The 26,663-nt window shown below is 37.3% G+C and overlaps 1 protein-coding gene across 1 annotated transcript in view; it reads right to left on the bottom strand.

Moving 5' to 3' along the window:
- Positions 1–267: 267 nt before the first annotated feature.
- CASQ1 (calsequestrin 1) overlaps positions 268–26,663 on the bottom strand; it is a 71,652-nt gene continuing 45,256 nt past the window's right edge. The window contains exons 7-11 of the mRNA XM_075283259.1: positions 8,146–8,191; positions 6,620–6,674; positions 5,327–5,427; positions 4,785–4,859; positions 268–1,418 (exon numbers count right to left, since the gene is read on the bottom strand). Of these exons, the coding sequence (XP_075139360.1) occupies positions 1,194–1,418; positions 4,785–4,859; positions 5,327–5,427; positions 6,620–6,674; positions 8,146–8,191 (502 nt within the window). The 3' untranslated portion in view covers positions 268–1,193. The remainder of the gene's footprint in view (positions 1,419–4,784; positions 4,860–5,326; positions 5,428–6,619; positions 6,675–8,145; positions 8,192–26,663) is intronic.

The raw sequence follows: 26,663 nt of genomic DNA, 5'->3' as shown, positions 1-26,663 counted from the left end.
GCTGTTGTAAAACTACAACTCCCAGCATGCATACTGGCTCTACTGTTCTGGGAACTCCCATGGAAGTGAATGGAGCATGCTGGGAGTTGTAGTTTCACAGCAGCTGGAGAGCCAAAGGTTCCCTACCCCTGTATTAGAGGATGTCTTTAGCTTGATGATGGTCTAAGTGTTATGCCCAGTGGGTCCCAATAGTACTTACATGCCCATCTATAGGTGCTCCATCTCCACCACCACCATCTCCAATCCCCAAGAAAAACACATACAAGGTTTTGGGTGTTATCATTTTTCTTTTTTTTTTTCCGAATGGTGGGAATTGTTTTCTTTCCACAGAAGTCACAGTAGAGAACCGTTAAGACCTTGACAGTGATGCATGAATTTATAGACTGGATTCTTTCCAATAATATTTTGTGCAAAAATCAAATGTCCAGACGAAACAATATTTTGTACAAAATGTCAAATTTTGTGTCTTTGCCAGAGACGGAGTGAGGGGTATAACATGAGAGGTTGACATCACATTCCAAAAATATTGTATCCTATACTGTGGGATAAGGGTTAGTCACTAGGAATGTCTTCTTTGTGTTATGGCAGCTTAAAGATGTCCTGGGGCACTAAAATAGTAGGTACAATTGGGCAGCCTCATCTTCCCCCAAAGTGCCAGTCAGGAGATTCGAAAAAAAAATACTTTGATTTTAGCCCCTCCTCATGTTAACCTTCATAACTATTCAGCATAGTCACGAGGGGTAATGTTTGACCCACCTTCCATTAGCCCTGACTGCTCAGAACTAGGTTTTGAAAGAGTTGGTGCAATTTGCCCCCTTGATTGGCACTTTGCGGGAAACTTGTTTGGCATCAACATAATATAAATCAAGTCTGTACTTCTGTGTGGGGTTATTTATGGTGTTATGGTGAGTGTATACAAGGTACATGTGGTCATAACATTGACAATTTGGGGTGGCCCTAGTTGATTTTAGAAGATATCCTGAGAGATGCCCTTTGCCCACAGCACTGGGTCAACCATGTTTGTAACAGATTTGTTTGATTTGAAGTAGATGTTGAATTAATGGGATCAATGTAAAGCTTGATAAGCTTCCAAGAATTCATATAAAAATATGTTGTTACTAAAGTTAGATTTTCGACGTGTGAATAACGTACGTATAATCTAGTTAGATGCTAACGACTTAATTAATGACTGTTTAGTCATCGTCATCATCGTCGTCGTCGTCATCATCATCGTCATCGTCGTCGTCATCGTCATCATCGTCGTCATCATCGTCATCATCGTCGTCATCATCATCATCGTCATCGTCATCATCTTCAGTGTTGATATCTCCATCCAGAACATCTTCAATCCAGTCTTCCAGTTCATCTACTGAAGGCAGGTCTTCTTCATCATCCATGTCCATCCAAACACTATCGGCCTGTGAGAAGAATGTAAAATTCTTATTAAATCTCAAAAACTTCCATTGCCAATCAAAAGAACAGTTTTGCTACCATATGAACCACACATTTTGGACAATCCCTACGTGTTAGAGGGGTCTCTTGATATTAGAAGATCCCCAGTGATCAACTGTAATCGCACACAACTGGATTTCATGGTCAAGTGCTGTCCCTGATCTGGGAAAAATCAGAGCATGCTCTACATCTTCATCAGTTGGAAACTTGGGTCCATTTTCACAGGCCCAACTCTACCATAGAAATCCCTCTATGGCAATTTTATGGCTTAAAGGGATGATATTTTGATGCGCATTTGCCGCAAGACATATCCATTATAAGTCACACCAACTACGACGGTTGCTAACTGTTGAAGATTTCCATTCTGTCGCTGGGACGTGTTGGTGATTTACATCACTTGTTCCCTACGTCATTCGGGGCCTTTACTCAGAATGGCATACGAAACGCCAGCCTTAATAAATCTTCCCCAATGAGTCCATGAAAAAAAGATCCTACATCGGTGCTGACTTAGACCAATCATGGGAATATAGCCTAAGTTCTCAGGTTCTGTCCATGACCCCCACTGGTAAAATTAAGAAAGAAGTGTGCCCACCCAAGTCAGTAGATTGTCCTTATAAGGCAGAACATGACAAGTCCTATCATCCTCTACTCTAGCTAAGATATGAGGATCCTAGTCCAGCAACCCCCGCATGAAGCTAGGTTTTCTATAAGTTTCAAATGCTGTAAAATCTAGGTTTCACTGGACAATAAGGTCAAACACTGTACGTAGAAAGCTAATGAACACCTCTGACAGAAGACCTTGGTACTAGAGAGATTGTTGAAGAAATGAAGGATCTGATCCACATAATGCACTTGGCATGGATGGCCAATTTGGATAAGTTCACATGGAGATTTTTGGTCAGAATTTTGAGGCCATATCTGCCTCAAAATCCTGACCAAAAAGACAGCTTCCATTGAAATCAATGGGAGGTGCTCAGGTCTTTTTTTCCGGGAACCGTTTCTTCTGGCTCCCGGAAAAAAGAAGCAAGATGCTCATTCCTTAGGCGGAGTCGCCTCGCGATTCGGCCTGAAGACACTCCCTCCTCCGGACTAGGACCATTCATTGGGCCTAATCCGGAGCGGAGTGCGCGGCTGGATGCCAGTACAGTGCACTGGCTTTCAGTCGCGGCTACCCGGTTTTTGGTGTGGAACCTGAGTCGGCCTCCTCCTCAGGTTCCTGACCAAAAATCTCTGTCTGAACTTACCCTTAAGGGTCTAAGAACCATGGAATGTCTCGATCATTGATGCAAAAACATCTCAACCTCTTAAAGAAAATCAAGTGAAGTCGTAGTTCCTTCACTTATGTCTGAAGGTATCAATGGGTTAGAACACTGTTACTGCAGAAGGTAGACATTAGATTGTAGGCAGCCATGAGGTTTTATGCATTTTGATATTATAAAGCCTTTGTTTCAGACTCAGCATGAAGAGGTAAGGCTGTCGACCACCATCAGACTGTTAAATAGCACAGCTGAGCCATTTGAAGATTATGAGCAGACCTCAGTGTGTCGCACTGTCACACACAACATTACAGGAGGCAGCCGGAGAAAGCAGTAATTATATTCCACAGAAAGGACACAATATGGGATCGGGATAATAGACAGCTGAGATGGAAGTCATGAAGGCAGGTGGAACAAAAGCTTTCAGAGGGGCATTTATAGATGCAGAAAGCTACAGACCAAACCAGACAGAGACGTTACTGATGGCCGGCATAAAAGGAAAGATGGGACTAAGGGGGTGGGGGGATTGGTTGCTGAACAAGAACACGTGAATAGTACAGTATCGACAGTGGTGAATCATGGATGAGCCAGTTCATTAGATACAAGGATTGAAGGATGAAGCGGTGCGGGTCCCGGAGCTTGTGGGAGATGTTAACCAGATGGGTCTACGCGCTTCAATATAGATCTAATACTATCAAGCAAGTGTTAGAATGAATAATTGGGAGACAGCCAGGCAGGAACCAAAGAAGCAGCGGGTAGGCCTATAGCAAATAGATAGAAGATCTAAAAGGAGAAAATGAGGAGGAGAATTCTTGGTAGCCCACATTTGATCTTGTATTATTGTGATGTTTCATCCTGTCCACCACCTCATACAATGGTGGCATTTATCGTATTGTTGCTCCCTATAAAAAAAATGTATGACTAGTCGTAGATTCTTCCTCATCTTTTCAAATCTCACTTTGGTTTATCATTCATTCAATATTATTGTGCCCACCTGGCCAGCTCAATAATGAAACAATCCGACAGATGTCCATATCTGCAATGGAGTCCACCATAATGATAACTTAGTGTGTGGGTGTCTTAATAAGGATGTCTTATTGTCAGAGAGTCACTCAGACTTTACAGAAATGTCCCTGCACTCTCATACCTATTCTTAGATCTGATATATGGACACTTGGATACCATACAAACAAATATAATAAAGGTGGTCAAATATGTACATAGTCGTCTAACTAAAACAAAAGTAAAGTCTACTGGAGTTCTGATTACAGCCAAGGAAGCAACATCCGATGACATCGCATCTCAACAGCCCCCATGAAAACAGAAATCTACATACTACAATAAGTCTGTGGCCACCAAAGAGCTGGTTCTCATGCTCTGGTCGGAGATTTGTCAACCTAATCGAACGAACCAGACTGGGTAGGGAAGGTTAGGTGATGAATACCCCAAGTCCCAAAGATGGTAGAATCTCTAGAGCACATGCCCCTTGTGTCTGTAATTCAAGAAAGCTGTAGTTTGATCCTCTCTACATCTCCATATACAGCCAAGGGAACAACATCCGATGACATCATCGCATCTCATCATCCCCCATGAAAAGAAATCTACATACTACAATAAGTCTGTGGCCACCAAAGAGCTGGTTCTCATGCTCTGGTCGGAGATTCGTCAACCTAATCGAACGAACCAGACTGGATAGGGAAGGTTAGGTGATGGATACCCCAAGTCCCAAAAATGGTAGAATCTCTAGAGCACATGCCCCTTGTGTCTGTCCTACAAGAAAACTGTATTTTGATGCTCTCTACATCTCCATATACAAAACAATGGGTGAGAATCACTAAACATTTGTTTTTTTAGGACTTTTCTGAGCCCTTTTGATAAGGAATGTGCAACGTGCTAAAATTTTGGTGCAAAGTTAGAGAAAAGTGTCAAAGGGTACACCAAATTTTTCATATACCATGGACCAATTGAAAGAATGTGTCTCCTCTTTAGAATGACTGGACTGTATTCACACGGTCTAAATATCAGCCAGGATTAGTAAATCTGCCCCAATGGGTCTAGTGTCTCGGTCTTACTTACATCTGTCACATTCACCACACCGATATGAGGGCGAGACAGGTCAATGCCAAACTTCTCTTCCCAGTAGGGAATCAACTAAAAAAAAAAGAAGAAACAGAAGAAAGGAACTGAATAAAGAATGCACACAGATACAATTCTCCACACGTCTCTTCTAATTCTCTCCTCCTCACTATCCCTGCACCCAGTGACAGAGTTCCCACATTCTGAGGATACACTGAGGATGCCAAGAACGCCAAGGACATGCCGTTCAGTTATTCCAAGTCTGCAACCATCTTGGACTGCATGCTATTCAACTAAAATACCGTCTTTGTTATACTCTCAGTTTCAAATCCTTATGAGCCAAGGCAGTGAGATTACGGACTGCTTGTAAAAAAAAAATACAAGTACCAATGGGAATGATGAATTCTACCGTATACCTAATTTTTAAATTGATTTAAAATCCAAAAATTTTAATTTATTCGAAAAATTTTAATTTTCAATGGGAAAATTCAAAACCAAAAACTTTAGTTATTTCTTAAGTCCAAATACAGGAGCTTTCTTACCAATGGGAAGTCCTCGGGGTCGATCCAGATAATGCTGAGGTCTGGGTTATCTGTGTTGTCTTCTGCAACCTCTTTGATGATTTCCAGGAACTCATAACCATCTGAAATACAGATTGTAAAGATCTGATAGTTACAGGACTTTCGTTATCTTTAGTTCTCCATTGCAGTTATAGGAAATGCTACTGATATCATTGACTGTGGAAAAGGGGAACCGTGAGGTTCCTCAAAAATTCTCTGTAGCCAAAATTGGAATTTCTGATTTTTTTTTTTGAGAATATCTTCTCGGAAAATTTCAAAAGTAAAAACCTTGTGCAAAAAGGTTTGACTTGTTAGAATAGGTTGTCTAGAATATGATATCAGAGAACGTTAATGTTAGGACGGGCCGGGGCCTCCACTATCCTGCACGGAGGCACCCGCCCGATCCCTGTCCAGCGCCAGAGTCACTGCTGCTTCTGACGCAGGGGTAGGCCAGAGGCCTCTGCTTGAGTGTGCGGAGGTTCCAGTTCTTCCCTAGCGCTGGGACCAGTACTTCCGGGTTCAGGGGGTGTGCGGCGGGCCAGATGCTAGTTAGGCCTCATTCTGGCTCTGGACCGCCATTGGTTCTTTGTTTTCCCCACGGTATCAGCTCCCTAGCGATGAGCCTATCCTGCCTCCCTGTCACTTGTTTCCTGCCTCCTATCACCTGTCCCTGCTCTTGGATTCCTGGATTTTTGACCCGGCTTGCTTTACTGACCTCTCCTCCGTGATCCTGATTTGGCACCTTCCTGACCTCCTGTGTATGACCTTTGATTTCCACCTGACCTCCCTTTTGGATCCTGATTTGGCTACTTCGTTAACCTCGTGTGAATGACCTGGCTTCCCTGACTTTGCTTCTGTCTCTGGCTTCTACTACCTCGTGACCTCCAGTTATCGACCCAGCTTGCTTGACCATGGATTTGCTCATCTACTACTCCATTCCTTCCTGCCTTCTTGGACTTCACTCTAAGGTTAGTGTCTGGGTCCTCTTACTTAGGGTTCGCTGGGTGTGCCTAGCTCTCTGGGCAGTTGCAGGTCCGGGCCTCGGACTATTACCAAGTCCAACTCCACCATCAGGAGCTCTGGCAGAGAACTCTGGAGCCTGGTTCTGCTCCAGTTAGGAGAGCGTACCACACCCAGGACTGTTTTTGCCTCAGCGATTGGGGATTCTAGTAGCCCAGGACTTACTGAGTTAGCTGTTGCATCAGGTTTCCTAGGGGTAAGCCATGAGAGTATAAAGTTAACTCATAACGTTAGATGTTCTTCTAAAATACGTACCGGGATCATCCTCTTCTGCAAAAGCTACAATGTGGATGCCATTCAAATCATCTTCCTGTAAAACGAAAAAAAAAAAGGGAATATTTAACCATAGGGAAGTCGTCTCCTTTTTATATACTGCAACAAAAATTGATTTTTTGGATTCAGAAGGAACGATTGTCTCCAGAATAACTCCTTTTTGCAGTTGTATATGTGAATGGAGCATTCGGGAGCCCTATACTAAGAGGGCCAAGTAAGATTCCTAGAAGCATGAGAAGAACTTCCAGTTTTTTGAGAGTATCAAAGACACTGAGTGGAGAGTCATTTAATAGAAAACATTTAATCTCCATTCCACCCAACAACAGTTTGATGAGAAGGATGGGCTCCATCATGGCGCTACATGACCAGGAACAAGATCCTATAAGAACCTTGCACCAACATTTTAGAAAAAAAAGACATAGACAGCACATCCAAGTATTATACATTGATCTAGGCTTCTCAGGAAAATCTATGAAAATTAACACAAGGCTCTTAGTATATATTTGATCAAGGTGTACAAACCCACTAGTAACTTCATGGCGGCTGGTGTATATTATAATACTGCAATGTCGGGTCCATGTCTTTTTCATAAAATGTTGGTGGATTTGTTTTGTTCAAGTCCTGTTTTTTCCCAGAGATTCAACAAGGAGTCTCTTGCAACATAGTGCTCAATGGACCCCTTGGACACATACTAGGCTTTCGGCTAAGACCCAATGGTGTGGGACTACCATCTGAGAAAACAATTAGAGACCCTGTGGACTCTCAGCTTAGATACAAGTGTATCCCCTTCTCTATAGAAATAACATAGACAAGTATTAATGAAGGCATGAGGAATGATAAGTGTGGGCTATGGGCATATCACGTCCCTGGCCCACTTTAGTTACAGGTATTGACAAATGTGGTAGTCATTGCTCCTATCATTCTCGGTGCTTGCCTCCTCCTGATGTATACGTCCCGCCCGCCTGTATTACATCTGTTACTTATTACTTTCATTAGTTCTGCTTTGTATCCCCTATATTAATCTCTGTAATGACACATCGTGCTTTACAGAGCTGAGATTCCTGCCATAGATAACACCTTCTATTGCTTCAGTGAGTCATGTGAAAGCAGTGTATACCGCCACATAGCGCACATTAATAAGGGCATGAAAGTTTAACGAAAGAGATCAGCTGGGATTCTGTGTATTGGTATATATTATAGATAGTGTAACAACATACAGAAACAACATACAGCTTAACATATCTACATAGAGGGCAATATAAGGAGTCAGATGACCACATTGAGGGTCCTTGTGCCTATTTGGTCAACTTTTGTGCCTATTTGGTCAACTTTTTTTGAGACCAAAAGAACTGGACAGAGTAGTCAGTACACCTCCAAAGACACAAGAGAGTTGTGTCCCATTGAGTTTGGCTCTCATGTTCATGACCACTGGAAATGTTGCCATAAGGACCGCCCCATAAGGAGGTCAATTTTGGGGTTTAGAGATGAATAAGGTTAAATTCGCTTACCCAAGTCTCATACATGCTATCAGGCTGGAGTTTTCTCAGTGTTGGTCTGGAAGACATTAAAAAAACAAAAAACATTGTACTTCAGAAAAAAAATCCATGTGAATAGTAACCTACAGAAGATGACCATTGAAATAACAGGAAAGTCTCACCCACCGAAGAATATATCAGACTTAGGACAACATAAGGCTTCCTACCCAAATAAATTCTACAATGAACTCCCTCACCAGCCCTTAAAGGGCCGTTATTGACCCACAACCCAAGTGTCCCCAAAGAACATTCAAGTAATGTTTGGTTGACCTACTGACTGTGCTTGTTATGGTCAACATTATGGTGAGTTTAAGTTTTAAAATCAGGCCCATTTCCAAGAATATTGTCCCCTATGGATGAATATACTACTGCCCTTTGTTGTTGGGGGACTGTGGCTATTGTTTTGGGGGCAATCATGGCTATTGTTATTAAGGAACCATCACTCCTCTTATTTGGGCATGGATTTTGTTATGGAGGCACCACGCATATTGTTATGAGGAACCTCAGGCATTTGTTATAAGGGCGCCATGGCTATTGTTATGGCTATTGCTTCTCCTATTTGGCCATGACTTTTGTTATGGGGGTGTAATGGCTATTGTTATCAGGAATTTCAGGCCTTTGTTATGGGGGCTACGTGGCCATTGTTATGAGGTACCTCAGGCTTGTTTTTATTGGGGCACCAAGGCTACTGTTATAAGGAATTTCTTATGTGGGCTCCATGGCTATTGATATGACCGCAGGCCTGTTTTATGGGGGCAACGTGGCTATTGTTATGAGGGACATCAGGAATGTGTTATTTGGTCATCATGACTATTGTTATGAGGGATCTCAGGCCTTTATATGGGGCACCGTGGCTATTGTTATAAAGGACCTCAGGCCTTTGTTATGGGGGGCTCCATCCCTATTAATATGAGGGACCTCAGACCTTTGTTATGGGGGCTCCGTGCTTATTGTTATGAGGGACCTCAGGCCTTTGTTATGGGGGCTCTGTGCCTATTGTTATGAGGGACTCCAGGCCTGTGTTATGGGGGCTCTGTGCCTATTGCTATGAGGGACCTCTGACCTTTGCTATGGGGCACCATGGCTATTGTTATGAGGGACCTCAGGCCTGTGTTATGGGGGCTCCTTGTCTATTGTTATGAGGGACCTCGCCTGTTTTATGGGGACTCCATTTCTATTGTTATGAGGGACCTCAGGCCTATGTTATGGGGGCTCCTTGTCTATTGTTATGAGGGACCTCGCCTGTTTTATGGGGACTCCATTTCTATTGTTATGAGGGACCTCAGGCCTATGTTATGGGGGCTCCTTGTCTATTGTTATGAGGGACCTCGCCTGTTTTATGGGGACTCCATTTCTATTGTTATGAGGGACCTCAGGCCTATGTTATGGGGGCTCTGTGTCTATTGTTATGAGGGACCTCAGGCCTGTGTTATGGTGGTGCCATGGCTATTGTTATGAACGACCTCAGGCCTGTGTTATGGGGACACTGTGACTATTGTTATGAGGGATCTCAGACCTTTCTTATGGGGGTACCATGGTTATTCATATGAGGATACCATCACTTCTCTTACTTGGCCATGACTTTCGTTATGGGGGCTTAGTGGCTATTGATATGGGGGCACCATAACTAGCGTCGGGGTGCACTGTACAGGATATGATAGGGTGTGGTCTGTGTATTATTATCTCCTTTCTTCCAGAAGTTTTGTCTTTGCAGTCCTCCGCTCTCCTCCCTCCCCGCACTCCTCGGCCCCAGGATCTATGAAGTCTTCTTGTTTAGTATTAATGATGTGATATATAAGAAACAACAATAATAACGTATGTGCCGTGTGCGCCGTGTAAAGGCCTCGCTGTCATGGCAACCAGCGTCTCTGAACTGCCAATATTTAAAGTGTGTCTGCAGAGAGGCGCTTTCATCAGCCGCACTCACAAATAGCGCGCCTCCCCATGTCTCTTATCTACCGTTAACCCTCCAGAGATTGCCAAGCAAAGAGACACCTGCTACAAAGAGGCCCGGCGTCCCTTCATGTAGTTGTATAGGGAATAGAGAGAACGGGAGCCAGGCTGTATCATACATGATGGGCTTAGATATATCAGCTCAGAAGACAGTATCACACATGATGGGCTTAGATATACCACTATAGAAAACAGCAGCACCTATGAGAAGATTAGATACGCTGGCTCAGAAGATAGAAGTATCTATCATGATAGGTTTACAGGCTTAGATATGTCACACCAAGAGATGATATCATGCTTGATACTTTATCTCGGCAAACAGTATAGATACACTTTCTCAGCAGGCAGTGTCATACATGATAAGCTTAGATACACTACCTCAGCAGACCGTATTATACATGGCAGCTAAGGTCCATCATTTTGGTGGGAAGAATAGTGCAACAGATCCCACTGATTCAGGGCATAGCATCCTGGAAATCCATGCTAAGGGTAAGTTCACACAGGGTTTTTTAGTCAGGATTTTGAGGCCGTATCCGCCTCAAAATCCTGACCAAAAAGATGGCTGCCATTGGAATCAGTGGGAGCCAGTCAGGTCTTTTTTCCGGGAGCCGGAACAAACAAAAAGAAGCGACATGCTCATTCTTCAGGCCGATTTGGCCTGAAGACACTCCCTCCTCCGGACTAGGTCCATTCATTGGGCCTAATCTGGAGCGGAGTGCGCGGCTGGATGCCAGTACAGTGCACTGGCTTTCAGTCGCGGCTACCCGGTTTTTGGACCGGAACCTGAGGCGGCCTCCGCCTCAGGTTCCGTTCCAAGATACCCCGTGTCAACTTACCCTAAAAGAGATGTCCAAGATTGAAAAAATATGGCTGCTTTCTTTCAAAAACAGTACCACACCTGTCCACAGGTGGCATGATGTATTACAGATCATCCCTATTCACTTCAGTGGAGCTGAGTTGTAATACCAGATACAATCCATGGACACATGTGGCGCTCTTTCTGGAAGAAGAACAAATCTTAGCCTCTGACTAAATACTCTTCTAGTATATCTATGCCTACTGTATTTCCCTTCTTCTCCTCCAGATGCAATTTTACATTTTATACATTATGTAAATTATTCTGAAGTGGGCTTAACATCCCAAATGTTTCTAAAATAAAGTTCTTGGGAGTAAAATAGTTTTCACTGGATTTTCTCTAGAGCTGCACGTGACAAGTAGAGTGGGATCCCTCACTGCCTAGATCTCCTGCTGAAGAAGCAGGAAATTATTTTGGATTTAATCTCTCAAGCAGGTAACCACCAGTGTATGGTCACCCACTGCTTAATCTTTTTTACTAGAGGTAGCCATGGTGCCCCTTTAAAAAATTCACAGAATAGGTATAAAACTGTAGATAAACAACAAGGCAAACTGTGAACTAATAGCTAAATAATAGGTCAACAATCCCCGAGGACAGAGGCTATTGTCACTGAAAATGAGTAAAATGTGTCTGAGGCCACTTATTTCACTTCTGAAAAGCCATGCACTGCATGATACCAGATTGTCTTGAAGCAGACTCTATGATACAATGATACTGGTCTGTGACCCAAAATAATAGCAACATTAAAGACAATTTTACTGTCAACCTACTTTCCAAGTTCAGAAATGACATCCAGATAACGTTGTACAGAGAAAAAAAGTCTAAAAGTATTATCAATAATAATTCCACAAGAGTCCAGAGCTAATTGTGGAAAAAAGTAAAAACTGTTCCAGGTTATTTTTCCCTATAGTACTGACAGACTATGCAGGATAACTTTATTGAACTAATTTTATCTGTTATAATACTGTCCTCTATGTAAAAGAATATAACTACTATAATACTGCTCTTATGTAGAAGAATATAACTACTATAATACTGCTCCTGTGTAGAAGAATATAACTACTATAATACTACTTCTATGTACAAGAATATAACTACTATAATACTGCTCCTATGTACAAGAATACAGTCCTATGAAAAAGTTTGGGCACCCCTATTAATCTTAATCATTTTTAGTTCTAAATATTTTGGTATTTGCAGCAGCCATTTCAGTTTGATATATCTAATAACTGATGGACACAGTAATATTTCAGGATTGAAATGAGGTTTATTGTACTAACAGAAAATGTGCAATATGCATTAAACCAAAATTTGACCGGTGCGAAAGTATGGGCACCCTTATCATTTTATTGATTTGAATTCCCCTAACTACTTTTTACTGACTTACTGAAGCACAAAATTGGTTTTGTAACCTCAGTGAGCTTTGACCTTCATAACCAGATGTATCCAATCATAAGAAAAGGTATTTAAGGTGGCCAATTGCAAGTTGTTCTCCTATTTGAATCTCCTCTGAAGAGTGGCATCATGGGCTACTCAAAACAACTCTCAAATGATCTGAAAACAAAGATTGTTCAACATAGTTGTTCAGGGGAAGCATACAAAAAGTTGTCTCAGAGATTTAACCTGTCAGTTTCCACTGTGAGGAACATACACTCACCGGCCACTTTATTAGGTACACCTGTCCAACTGCTCGTTAACACTTAATTTCTAATCAGCCAATCACATGGCGGCAACTCAGTGCATTTAGGCATGTAGACATGGTCAAGACAATCTCCTGCAGTTCAAACCGAGCATCAGTATGGGGAAGAAAGGTGATTTGAGTGCCTTTGAACGTGGCATGGTTGTTGGTGCCAGAAGGGCTGGTCTGAGTATTTCAGAAACTGCTGATCTACTGGGATTTTCACGCACAACCATCTCTAGGGTTTACAGAAAATGGTCCGAAAAAGAAAAAACATCCAGTGAGCGGCAGTTCTGTGGGCGGAAATGCGTTGTTGATGCCAGAGGTCAGAGGAGAATGGCCAGACTGGTTCGAGCTGATAGAAAGGCAACAGTGACTCAAATAGCCACCCGTTACAACCAAGGTAGCCAGAAGAGCATCTCTGAACGCCGCACAGTACGTCCAACTTTGAGGCAGATGGGCTACAGCAGCAGAAGACCACACCGGGTGCCACTCCTTTCAGCTAAGAACAGGAAACTGAGGCTACAATTTGCACAAGCTCATCGAAATTGGACAATTGAAGATTGGAAAAACGTTGCCTGGTCTGATGAGTCTCGATTTCTGCTGCGACATTCGGATGGTAGGGTCAGAATTTGGCATCAACAACATGAAAGCATGGATCCATCCTGCCTTGTATCAACGGTTCAGGCTGGTGGTGGTGGTGTCATGGTGTGGGGAATATTTTCTTGGCACTCTTTGGGCCCCTTGGTACCAATTGAGCATCGTTGCAACGCCAAAGCCTACCTGAGTATTGTTGCTGACCATGTCCATCCCTTTATGACCACAATGTACCCAACATCTGATGGCTACTTTCAGCAGGATAATGCAATGCCATGTCATAAAGCTGGAATCATCTCAGACTGGTTTCTTGAACATGACAATGAGTTCACTGTACTCCAATGGCCTCCACAGTCACCAGATCTCAATCCAATAGAGCATCTTTGGGATGTGGTGGAACGGGAGATTCGCATCATGGATGTGCAGCCGACAAATCTGCGGCAACTGTGTGATGCCATCATGTCAATATGGACCAAAATCTCTGAGGAATGCTTCCAGCACCTTGTTGAATCTATGCCACGAAGAATTGAGGCAGTTCTGAAGGCAAAAGGGGGTCCAACCCGTTACTAGCATGGTGTACCTAATAAAGTGGCCGGTGAGTGTAGTAAGGAAATGGAAGACCACAGGGACAGTTCTTGTTAAGCCCAGAAGTGGCAGGCCAAGAAAAATATCAGAAAGGCAGAGAAGAAGAATGGTGAGAACAGTCAAGGACAATCCACAGACCACCTCCAAAGAGCTGCAGCATCATCTTGCTGCAGATGGTGTCACTGTGCATCGGTCAACTATACAGCGCACTTTGCACAAATAGAAGCTGTATGGGAGAGTGATGAGAAAGAAGCCGTTTCTGCATGTACGCCACAAATAGAGTTGCCTGAGGTATGAAAAAGCACATTTGGACAAGGCAGCTTCATTTTGGAAACAAAAATTTAGTTGTTTGGTTATAAAAAAAGGCGTTATGCATGGCGTCCAAAAAGAAACAGCATTCCAAGAAAAACACATGCTACCCACTGTAAAATTTGGTGGAGGTTCCATCATGCTTTGGGGCTGTGTGGCCAATGCCGGCATCAGGAATCTTGTTAAAGTTGAGAGTCGCATGGATTCCACTCAGTATCAGCAGATTCTTGAGAATAATGTTCAAGAATCAGTGACGAAGTTGAAGTTACGCCGGGGATGGATATTTCAGCAAGACAATGATCCAAAACACCGCTCCAAATCCTCAGGCATTCATGCAGAGGAACAATGTTCTGGCCATCCCAGTCCCCAGACCTGAATATCATTGAACATCTGTGGGATGATTTGAAGCGGGCTGTCCATGCTCGGCGACCATCTAACTTAACTGAACTTGAATTGTTTGTCCAAAATACCTTTATCCAGGATCCAGGAACTGATTAAAAGCTACAGGAAGCGACTAGAGGCTGTTATCTTTGCAAAAGGAGGATCTACTAAATATTAATGTCACTTTTCTGTTGAGGTGCCCATACTTTTGCACCGGTCAAATTTTGGTTTAATGCATATTGCACATTTTCTGTTAGTACAATAAACCTCATTTCAATCCTGAAATATTACTGTCCATCAGTTATTAGATATATCAAACTGAAATGGCTGTTGCAAATACCAAAATATTTAGAACTAAAAATGATTAAGATTAATAGGGGTGCCCAAACTTTTTCATAGGACTGTATAACTACTATAATACTACCTCCTATGTACAAGAATATAACTACTATAATACTGCTCCTATGTACAAGAATATAACTACTATAATACTGCTCCTATGTACAAGAATATAACTACTATAATACTACTCCTATGTACAAGAATATAACTACTATAATACTACCTCCTATGTACAAGAATATAACTACTATAATACTGCTCCTATGTACAAGAATATAACTACTATAATAATACTCCTATGTACAAGAATATAACTACTATAATACTGCTCCTATGTACAAGAATATAACTACTATAATACTACCTCCTATGTACAAGAATATAACTACTATAATACTGCTCCTATGTACAAGAATATAACTACTATAATACTACTCCTATGTACAAGAATATAACTACTATAATACTGCTCCTATGTACAAGAATATAGCTACTATAATACTACCTCCTATGTACAAGAATATAACTACTATAATACTGCTCCTATGTACAAGAATATAACTACTATAATACTGCTCCTATGTACTAGAATATAACTACTATAATACTGCTCCTATGTACAAGAATATAACTACTATAATACTACTCCTATGTACAAGAATATAACTACTATAATACTGCCCCCTATGTACAAGAATATAACTACTATAATACTGCCCCCTATGTACAAGAATATAACTACTATAATACTGCTACTATGTACAAGAATATAACTTCTATAATACTACCTCCTATGTACAAGAATATAACTACTATAATACTATCTCCTATCTGCAAGAATATAACTACAATAATACTACTCCTATGTAATAATACTCCTATGTACAAGAATATAACTACTATAATACTGCTCCTATGTACAAGAATATAACTACTATAATACTACCTCCTATGTACAAGAATATAACTACTATAATACTGCTACTATGTACAAGAATATAACTACTATAATACTACCTTCTATGTACAAGAATATAACTATTATAATACTACTCCTATGTACAAGAATATAACTACTATAATACTGCCCCCTCTGTACAAGAATATAACTACTATAATACTGCCCCTATGTACAAGAATATAACTACTAAAAATACTGCTCCTATGTACATATATATAACTATTATAATACTGCTCCTAAGTACTAGAATATAACTACTATAATACTGCTACTATGTACAAGAATATAACTACAATAATACTGCTCCTATGTACAAGAATTTAACTACTGTAATACTGATCCCATGTACAACAATATAACTACTATAATACTGCTCCTAAGTACAAGAATAGAACTGCTATAATACTGCTCCTATATACAAGAATAGAACTACTATAATACTGCTACTATGTACAAGAATATAACTACTATAATACTGCTCCTATGTACATATATATAACTATTATAATACTACTCCTATGTACATGAATATAAATGCTATAATTCTGCCCCCTATGTACAAGAATATAACTACAATAATACTACTCCTATGTACAAGAATATAACTACTATAATACTACCTCCTATGTACAAGAATATAACTACTATAATACTTCTCCTATGTACTAGAATATAACTACTATAATACTGCTCCTATGTACAAGAATATAACTACTATAATACTACTCCTATGTACAAGAATATAACTACTATAATACTGCTACTATGTACAAGAATATAACTACTATAATACTACCTCCTATGTACAAGAATATAACTACTATAATACTGCCCCCTATGTACAAGGATATAACTACTATAATACTGCCCCCTATGTACAAGAATATAACTACTATAATACTGCCCCCTATGTACAAGAATATAACTACTATAATACTGCTACTATGTACAAGAATATAACTACTATAATACTACCTCCTATGTACAAGGATATAACTACTATAATACTGCTCCTATGTACAAGAATATAACTACTATAATACTACTCCTATGTACAAAGATATAACTACTATAATACTGCTCCTATGTACAAGAATATAACTACTATAATACTACCTTCTATGTACAAGAATATAACTACTATAATACTACTCCTATGTACAAGAATATAACTACTATAATACTGCCCCCTATGTACAAGAATATAACTACTATAATACTGCCCCTATGTACAAGAATATAACTACTATAATACTGCTACTATGTACAAGAATATAACTACTATAATACTGCTCCTATGTACAAGAATATAACTACTATAATACTACCTCCTATGTACAAGAATATAACTACTATAATACTGCTCCTATGTACAAGAATATAACTACTATAATACTACCTCCTATGTACAAGAATATAACTACTATAATACTGCTACTATGTACAAGAATATAACTACTATAATACTACCTTCTATGTACAAGAATATAACTACTATAATACTACTCCTATGTACAAGAATATAACTACTATAATACTGCCCCCTATGTACAAGAATATAACTACTATAATACTACCTCCTATGTACAAGAATATAACTACTATAATACTGCCCCCTATGTACAAGGATATAACTACTATAATACTGCCCCCTATGTACAAGAATATAACTACTATAATACTGCCCCCTATGTACAAGAATATAACTACTATAATACTGCTACTATGTACAAGAATATAACTACTATAATACTACCTCCTATGTACAAGGATATAACTACTATAATACTGCTCCTATGTACAAGAATATAACTACTATAATACTACTCCTATGTACAAGGATATAACTACTATAATACTGCTCCTATGTACAAGAATATAACTACTATAATACTACCTTCTATGTACAAGAATATAACTACTATAATACTACTCCTATGTACAAGAATATAACTACTATAACACTGCCCCCTATGTACAAGAATATAACTACTATAATACTGCCCCTATGTACAAGAATATAACTACTATAATACTGCTACTATGTACAAGAATATAACTACTATAATACTGCTCCTATGTACAAGAATATAACTACTATAATACTGCTACTATGTACAAGAATATAACTACTATAATACTACCTCCTATGTACAAGAATATAACTACTATAATACTGCCCCCTATGTACAAGGATATAACTACTATAATACTGCCCCCTATGTACAAGAATATAACTACTATAATACTTCCCCCTATGTACAAGAATATAACTACTATAATACTGCTACTATGTACAAGAATATAACTACTATAATACTACCTCCTATGTACAAGGATATAACTACTATAATACTGCTCCTATGTACAAGAATATAACTACTATAATACTACTCCTATGTACAAGGATATAACTACTATAATACTGCTCCTATGTACAAGAATATAACTACTATAATACTACCTTCTATGTACAAGAATATAACTACTATAATACTACTCCTATGTACAAGAATATAACTACTATAATACTGCCCCCTATGTACAAGAATATAACTACTATAATACTGCCCCTATGTACAAGAATATAACTACTATAATACTGCTACTATGTACAAGAATATAACTACTATAATACTGCTCCTATGTACAAGAATATAACTACTATAATACTACCTCCTATGTACAAGAATATAACTACTATAATACTGCTCCTATGTACAAGAATATAACTACTATAATACTACCTCCTATGTACAAGAATATAACTACTATAATACTGCTACTATGTACAAGAATATAACTACTATAATACTACCTTCTATGTACAAGAATATAACTACTATAATACTACTCCTATGTACAAGAATATAACTACTATAATACTGCCCCCTATGTACAAGAATATAACTACTATAATACTGCCCCCTATGTACAAGAATATAACTACTATAATACTACTCCTATGTACAAGAATATAACTACTATAATACTACTCCTATGTACAAGAATATAACTACTATAATACTGCTACTATGTACAAGAATATAACTACTATAATACTGCTACTATGTACAAGAATATAACTACTATAATACTGCCCCTATGTACAAGAATATAACTACTATAATACTGCCCCCTATGTACAAGAATATAACTACTATAATACTGCCCCCTATGTACAAGAATATAACTACTATAATACTGCTACTATGTACAAGAATATAACTTCTATAATACTACCTCCTATGTACAAGAATATAACTACTATAATACTATCTCCTATCTGCAAGAATATAACTACAATAATACTACTCCTATGTAATAATACTCCTATGTACAAGAATATAACTACTATAATACTGCTCCTATGTACAAGAATATAACTACTATAATACTACCTCCTATGTACAAGAATATAACTACTATAATACTGCTACTATGTACAAGAATATAACTACTATAATACTACCTTCTATGTACAAGAATATAACTACTATAATACTACTCCTATGTACAAGAATATAACTACTATAATACTGCCCCCTCTGTACAAGAATATAACTACTATAATACTGCCCCTATGTACAAGAATATAACTACTAAAAATACTGCTCCTATGTACATATATATAACTATTATAATACTGCTCCTAAGTACAAGAATATAACTACTATAATACTGCTACTATGTACAAGAATATAACTACAATAATACTGCTCCTATGTACAAGAATTTAACTACTGTAATACTGATCCCATGTACAACAATATAACTACTATAATACTGCTCCTAAGTACAAGAATAGAACTGCTATAATACTGCTCCTATATACAAGAATAGAACTACTATAATACTGCTACTATGTACAAGAATATAACTACTATAATACTGCTCCTATGTACATATATATAACTATTATAATACTACTCCTATGTACATGAATATAAATGCTATAATTCTGCCCCCTATGTACAAGAATATAACTACAATAATACTACTCCTATGTACAAGAATATAACTACTATAATACTACCTCCTATGTACAAGAATATAACTACTATAATACTTCTCCTATGTACTAGAATATAACTACTATAATACTGCTCCTATGTACAAGAATATAACTACTATAATACTACTCCTATGTACAAGAATATAACTACTATAATACTGCTACTATGTACAAGAATATAACTACTATAATACTACCTCCTATGTACAAGAATATAACTACTATAATACTGCCCCCTATGTACAAGGATATAACTACTATAATACTGCCCCCTATGTACAAGAATATAACTACTATAATACTGCCCCCTATGTACAAGAATATAACTATATAACTACTATAATACTGCTACTATGTACAAGAATATAACTACTATAATACTACCTCCTATGTACAAGGATATAACTACTATAATACTGCTCCTATGTACAAGAATATAACTACTATAATACTACCTTCTATGTACAAGAATATAACTACTATAATACTACTCCTATGTACAAGGATATAACTACTATAATACTGCTCCTATGTACAAGAATATAACTACTATAATACTACCTTCTATGTACAAGAATATAACTACTATAATACTACTCCTATGTACAAGAATATAACTACTATAATACTGCCCCCTATGTACAAGAATATAACTACTATAATACTGCCCCTATGTACAAGAATATAACTACTATAATACTGCTACTATGTACAAGAATATAACTACTATAATACTGCTCCTATGTACAAGAATATAACTACTATAATACTACCTCCTATGTACAAGAATATAACTACTATAATACTGCTCCTATGTACAAGAATATAACTACTATAATACTACCTCCTATGTACAAGAATATAACTACTATAATACTGCTACTATGTACAAGAATATAACTACTATAATACTACCTTCTATGTACAAGAATATAACTACTATAATACTACTCCTATGTACAAGAATATAACTACTATAATACTGCTACTATGTACAAGAATATAACTACTATAATACTACCTCCTATGTACAAGAATATAACTACTATAATACTGCCCCCTATGTACAAGGATGTAACTACTATAATACTGCCCCCTATGTACAAGAATATAACTACTATAATACTGCCCCCTATGTACAAGAATATAACTACTATAATACTGCTACTATGTACAAGAATATAACTACTATAATACTACCTCCTATGTACAAGGATATAACTACTATAATACTGCTCCTATGTACAAGAATATAACTACTATAATACTACTCCTATGTACAAGGATATAACTACTATAATACTGCTCCTATGTACAAGAATATAACTACTATAATACTACCTTCTATGTACAAGAATATAACTACTATAATACTACTCCTATGTACAAGAATATAACTACTATAATACTGCCCCCTATGTACAAGAATATAACTACTATAATACTGCCCCTATGTACAAGAATATAACTACTATAATACTGCTACTATGTACAAGAATATAACTACTATATTACTGCTCCTATGTACAAGAATATAACTACTATAATACTACCTCCTATGTACAAGAATATAACTACTATAATACTGCTCCTATGTACAAGAATATAACTACTATAATACTGCTCCTATGTACAAGAATATAACTACTATAATACTGCTACTATGTACAAGAATATAACTACTATAATACTACCTTCTATGTATAAGAATATAACTACTATAATACTACTATGTACAAGAATATAACTACTATAATACTGCCCCCTATGTACAAGAATATAACTACTATAATACTACCTCCTATGTACAAGAATATAACTACTATAATACTGCTCCTATGTACAATAATATAACTACTATAATACTACCTCCTATGTACAAGAATATAACTACTATAATACTGCCCCCTATGTACAAGAATATAACTACTATAATACTACTCCTATGTACAAGAATATAACTACTATAATACTACTCCTATGTACAAGAATATAACTACTATAATACTGCTCCTATGTACAAGAATATAACTACTATAATACTACCTCCTATGTACAAGAATATAACTACTATAATACTACTCCTATGTACAAGAATATAACTACTATAATACTACTCCTATGTACAAGAATATAACTACTATAATACTACCTCCTATGTACAAGAATATAACTACTATAATACTACTCCTATGTACAGGAATATAACTACTATAATACTGCTCCTATGTACAAGAATATAACTACTATAATACTACTCCTATGTAGAAGAATATAACTACTATAATACTACTCCTATGTACAAGAATATAACTACTATAATACTGCTACTATGTACAAGAATATAACTACAATAATACTGCTCCTATGTACAAGAATTTAACTACTGTAATACTGATCCCATGTACAACAATATAACTACTATAATACTGCTCCTAAGTACAAGAATAGAACTGCTATAATACTGCTCCTATATACAAGAATAGAACTACTATAATACTGCTACTATGTACAAGAATATAACTACTATAATACTGCTCCTATGTACATATATATAACTATTATAATACTACTCCTATGTACATGAATATAAATGCTATAATTCTGCCCCCTATGTACAAGAATATAACTACAATAATACTACTCCTATGTACAAGAATATAACTACTATAATACTACCTCCTATGTACAAGAATATAACTACTATAATACTTCTCCTATGTACTAGAATATAACTACTATAATACTGCTCCTATGTACAAGAATATAACTACTATAATACTACTCCTATGTACAAGAATATAACTACTATAATACTGCTACTATGTACAAGAATATAACTACTATAATACTACCTCCTATGTACAAGAATATAACTACTATAATGCTGCCCCCTATGTACAAGGATATAACTACTATAATACTGCCCCCTATGTACAAGAATATAACTACTATAATACTGCCCCCTATGTACAAGAATATAACTATATAACTACTATAATACTGCTACTATGTACAAGAATATAACTACTATAATACTACCTCCTATGTACAAGGATATAACTACTATAATACTGCTCCTATGTACAAGAATATAACTACTATAATACTACCTTCTATGTACAAGAATATAACTACTATAATACTACTCCTATGTACAAGGATATAACTACTATAATACTGCTCCTATGTACAAGAATATAACTACTATAATACTACCTTCTATGTACAAGAATATAACTACTATAATACTACTCCTATGTACAAGAATATAACTACTATAATACTGCCCCCTATGTACAAGAATATAACTACTATAATACTGCCCCTATGTACAAGAATATAACTACTATAATACTGCTACTATGTACAAGAATATAACTACTATAATACTGCTCCTATGTACAAGAATATAACTACTATAATACTACCTCCTATGTACAAGAATATAACTACTATAATACTGCTCCTATGTACAAGAATATAACTACTATAATACTACCTCCTATGTACAAGAATATAACTACTATAATACTGCTACTATGTACAAGAATATAACTACTATAATACTACCTTCTATGTACAAGAATATAACTACTATAATACTACTCCTATGTACAAGAATATAACTACTATAATACTGCTACTATGTACAAGAATATAACTACTATAATACTACCTCCTATGTACAAGAATATAACTACTATAATACTGCCCCCTATGTACAAGGATGTAACTACTATAATACTGCCCCCTATGTACAAGAATATAACTACTATAATACTGCCCCCTATGTACAAGAATATAACTACTATAATACTGCTACTATGTACAAGAATATAACTACTATAATACTACCTCCTATGTACAAGGATATAACTACTATAATACTGCTCCTATGTACAAGAATATAACTACTATAATACTACTCCTATGTACAAGGATATAACTACTATAATACTGCTCCTATGTACAAGAATATAACTACTATAATACTACCTTCTATGTACAAGAATATAACTACTATAATACTACTCCTATGTACAAGAATATAACTACTATAATACTGCCCCCTATGTACAAGAATATAACTACTATAATACTGCCCCTATGTACAAGAATATAACTACTATAATACTACCTTCTATGTACAAGAATATAACTACTATAATACTACTCCTATGTACAAGAATATAACTACTATAATACTGCCCCCTATGTACAAGAATATAACTACTATAATACTGCTACTATGTACAAGAATATAACTACTATATTACTGCTCCTATGTACAAGAATATAACTACTATAATACTACCTCCTATGTACAAGAATATAACTACTATAATACTGCTCCTATGTACAAGAATATAACTACTATAATACTGCTCCTATGTACAAGAATATAACTACTATAATACTGCTACTATGTACAAGAATATAACTACTATAATACTACCTTCTATGTATAAGAATATAACTACTATAATACTACTATGTACAAGAATATAACTACTATAATACTGCCCCCTATGTACAAGAATATAACTACTATAATACTACCTCCTATGTACAAGAATATAACTACTATAATACTGCTCCTATGTACAATAATATAACTACTATAATACTACCTCCTATGTACAAGAATATAACTACTATAATACTGCCCCCTATGTACAAGAATATAACTAATATAATACTACTCCTATGTACAAGAATATAACTACTATAATACTACTCCTATGTACAAGAATATAACTACTATAATACTGCCCCCTATGTACAAGAATATAACTACTATAATACTACTCCTATGTACAAGAATATAACTACTATAATACTACTCCTATGTACAAGAATATAACTACTATAATACTACCTCCTATGTACAAGAATATAACTACTATAATACTACTCCTATGTACAAGAATATAACTACTATAATACTGCTCCTATGTACAATAATATAACTACTATAATACTACCTCCTATGTACAAGAATATAACTACTATAATACTGCCCCCTATGTACAAGAATATAACTAATATAATACTACTCCTATGTACAAGAATATAACTACTATAATACTACTCCTATGTACAAGAATATAACTACTATAATACTGCCCCCTATGTACAAGAATATAACTACTATAATACTACTCCTATGTACAAGAATATAACTACTATAATACTACTCCTATGTACAAGAATATAACTACTATAATACTACCTCCTATGTACAAGAATATAACTACTATAATACTACTCCTATGTACAAGAATATAACTACTATAATACTACCTCCTATGTACAAGAATATAACTACTATAATACTACTCCTATGTATAAGAATATAACTACTATAATACTACCTCCTATGTACAAGAATATAACTACTATAATACTACTCCTATGTAGAAGAATATAACTACTATAATACTGCCCCTATGTACAAGAATATAACTACTATAATACTACTCCTATGTAGAAGAATATAACTACTATAATACTACTCCTATGTACAAGAATATAACTACTATAATAGTGCCCACTATGTACAAGAATATAATTACAATATAATGCTGCTTCGGACAAGACAATGTACACACATCGGTGAATTCTTTGTCCTATATAATTATCTTTTGTAGCTGTAGGGAAAGTTTTGGGTTAAATCGACCTCAATGTAAAGTAGGTGACACTGTCTCTGTTATTTCTAATGTTTCTATGGCAGCTAAATTATTTGCCAGGTACCATGGTAACTTCCCCAGAACTCTGCCTCTCGCCCCTCGGAGATGGACAGATGATAATGCTTCCAGTGTTTTTCAATATCTGAAGCTAACAGATTCAAGCCAAGATCTCTTCATGCTCCAAATTTATGTAAAGTGGGGGAGAGAAGTCTATCTCATGGATGGATCTTCTTTGACCCCACCAATTTTGGATAGATATGAGATAACTGACATCTGACCTGGCATATCTGTAGATCTTTGATGATAGTAACCAGTTGAGTTGGATCCTAGATATTGAGGCCTTGCCTTGAAGATCACATGATCTACAGTTATCATTGGCATCTCTTGGTACCTCAGACCTGGCCCATTCCTGGATCTCCTCATACCTCACTGACCGCACATTCAGCGTCTCCCACTCGCACACCACCTCCTCACCTCGCCCTCTCTCTGTAGGTGTCCCCCAAGGCTCCATCCTAGGACCCCTCCTGTTCTCCATCTACACCCTTGACCTGGGCCAACTCATAGAATCTCATGGTTTTCAATACTATTGCTATGCCGATGACACCCAAATATACATCTCTGGACCAGACATTACCTCCCTGCTGGCCAGAGTTCCAGAATGTTTAGTGGCCATAGCCTCCTTCCTCTCCTCCCGCTTTCTCAAACTCAACATGGAGAAAACAGAGTTCATCATCTTCACCCCACCCCGTATGGCCCCTCCACCTGACCCATCTATCAAAGTCAACGGAACCCCACTTACCCCTGTCCCACAGGCCCGATGCCTTGGAGTAACACTGGACCCCAACCTATCCTTCAAGTCAAACATTCAAACCCTCAACACTTCCTGCCGCCTCCAACTCAAGAACATCCACCGAATCCGCTCCTTCCTCACCCTTGAAACTACCAAGATGCTCGTCCAGGCCCTCATAATCTCCCGCTTAGACCACTGCAACACCCTTCTCCATGGACTCCCAGCAAACACCCTCGCCCCCCTCCAGTCCATCTTAAACTGCACTGCTCGCTTAATTCACCTTTCCCCCCGATCTTCATGCTCCCTTCTACCAGTCCCTCCAATGGCTACC

This window comes from Leptodactylus fuscus, chromosome 7 (assembly GCF_031893055.1).
Source record: "Leptodactylus fuscus isolate aLepFus1 chromosome 7, aLepFus1.hap2, whole genome shotgun sequence".
Taxonomy (NCBI): domain Eukaryota; kingdom Metazoa; phylum Chordata; class Amphibia; order Anura; family Leptodactylidae; genus Leptodactylus; species Leptodactylus fuscus.
The sequence above is the reverse complement of the archived record's forward strand: the minus strand, read 5'-3'. Positions and strand labels throughout refer to the sequence as shown.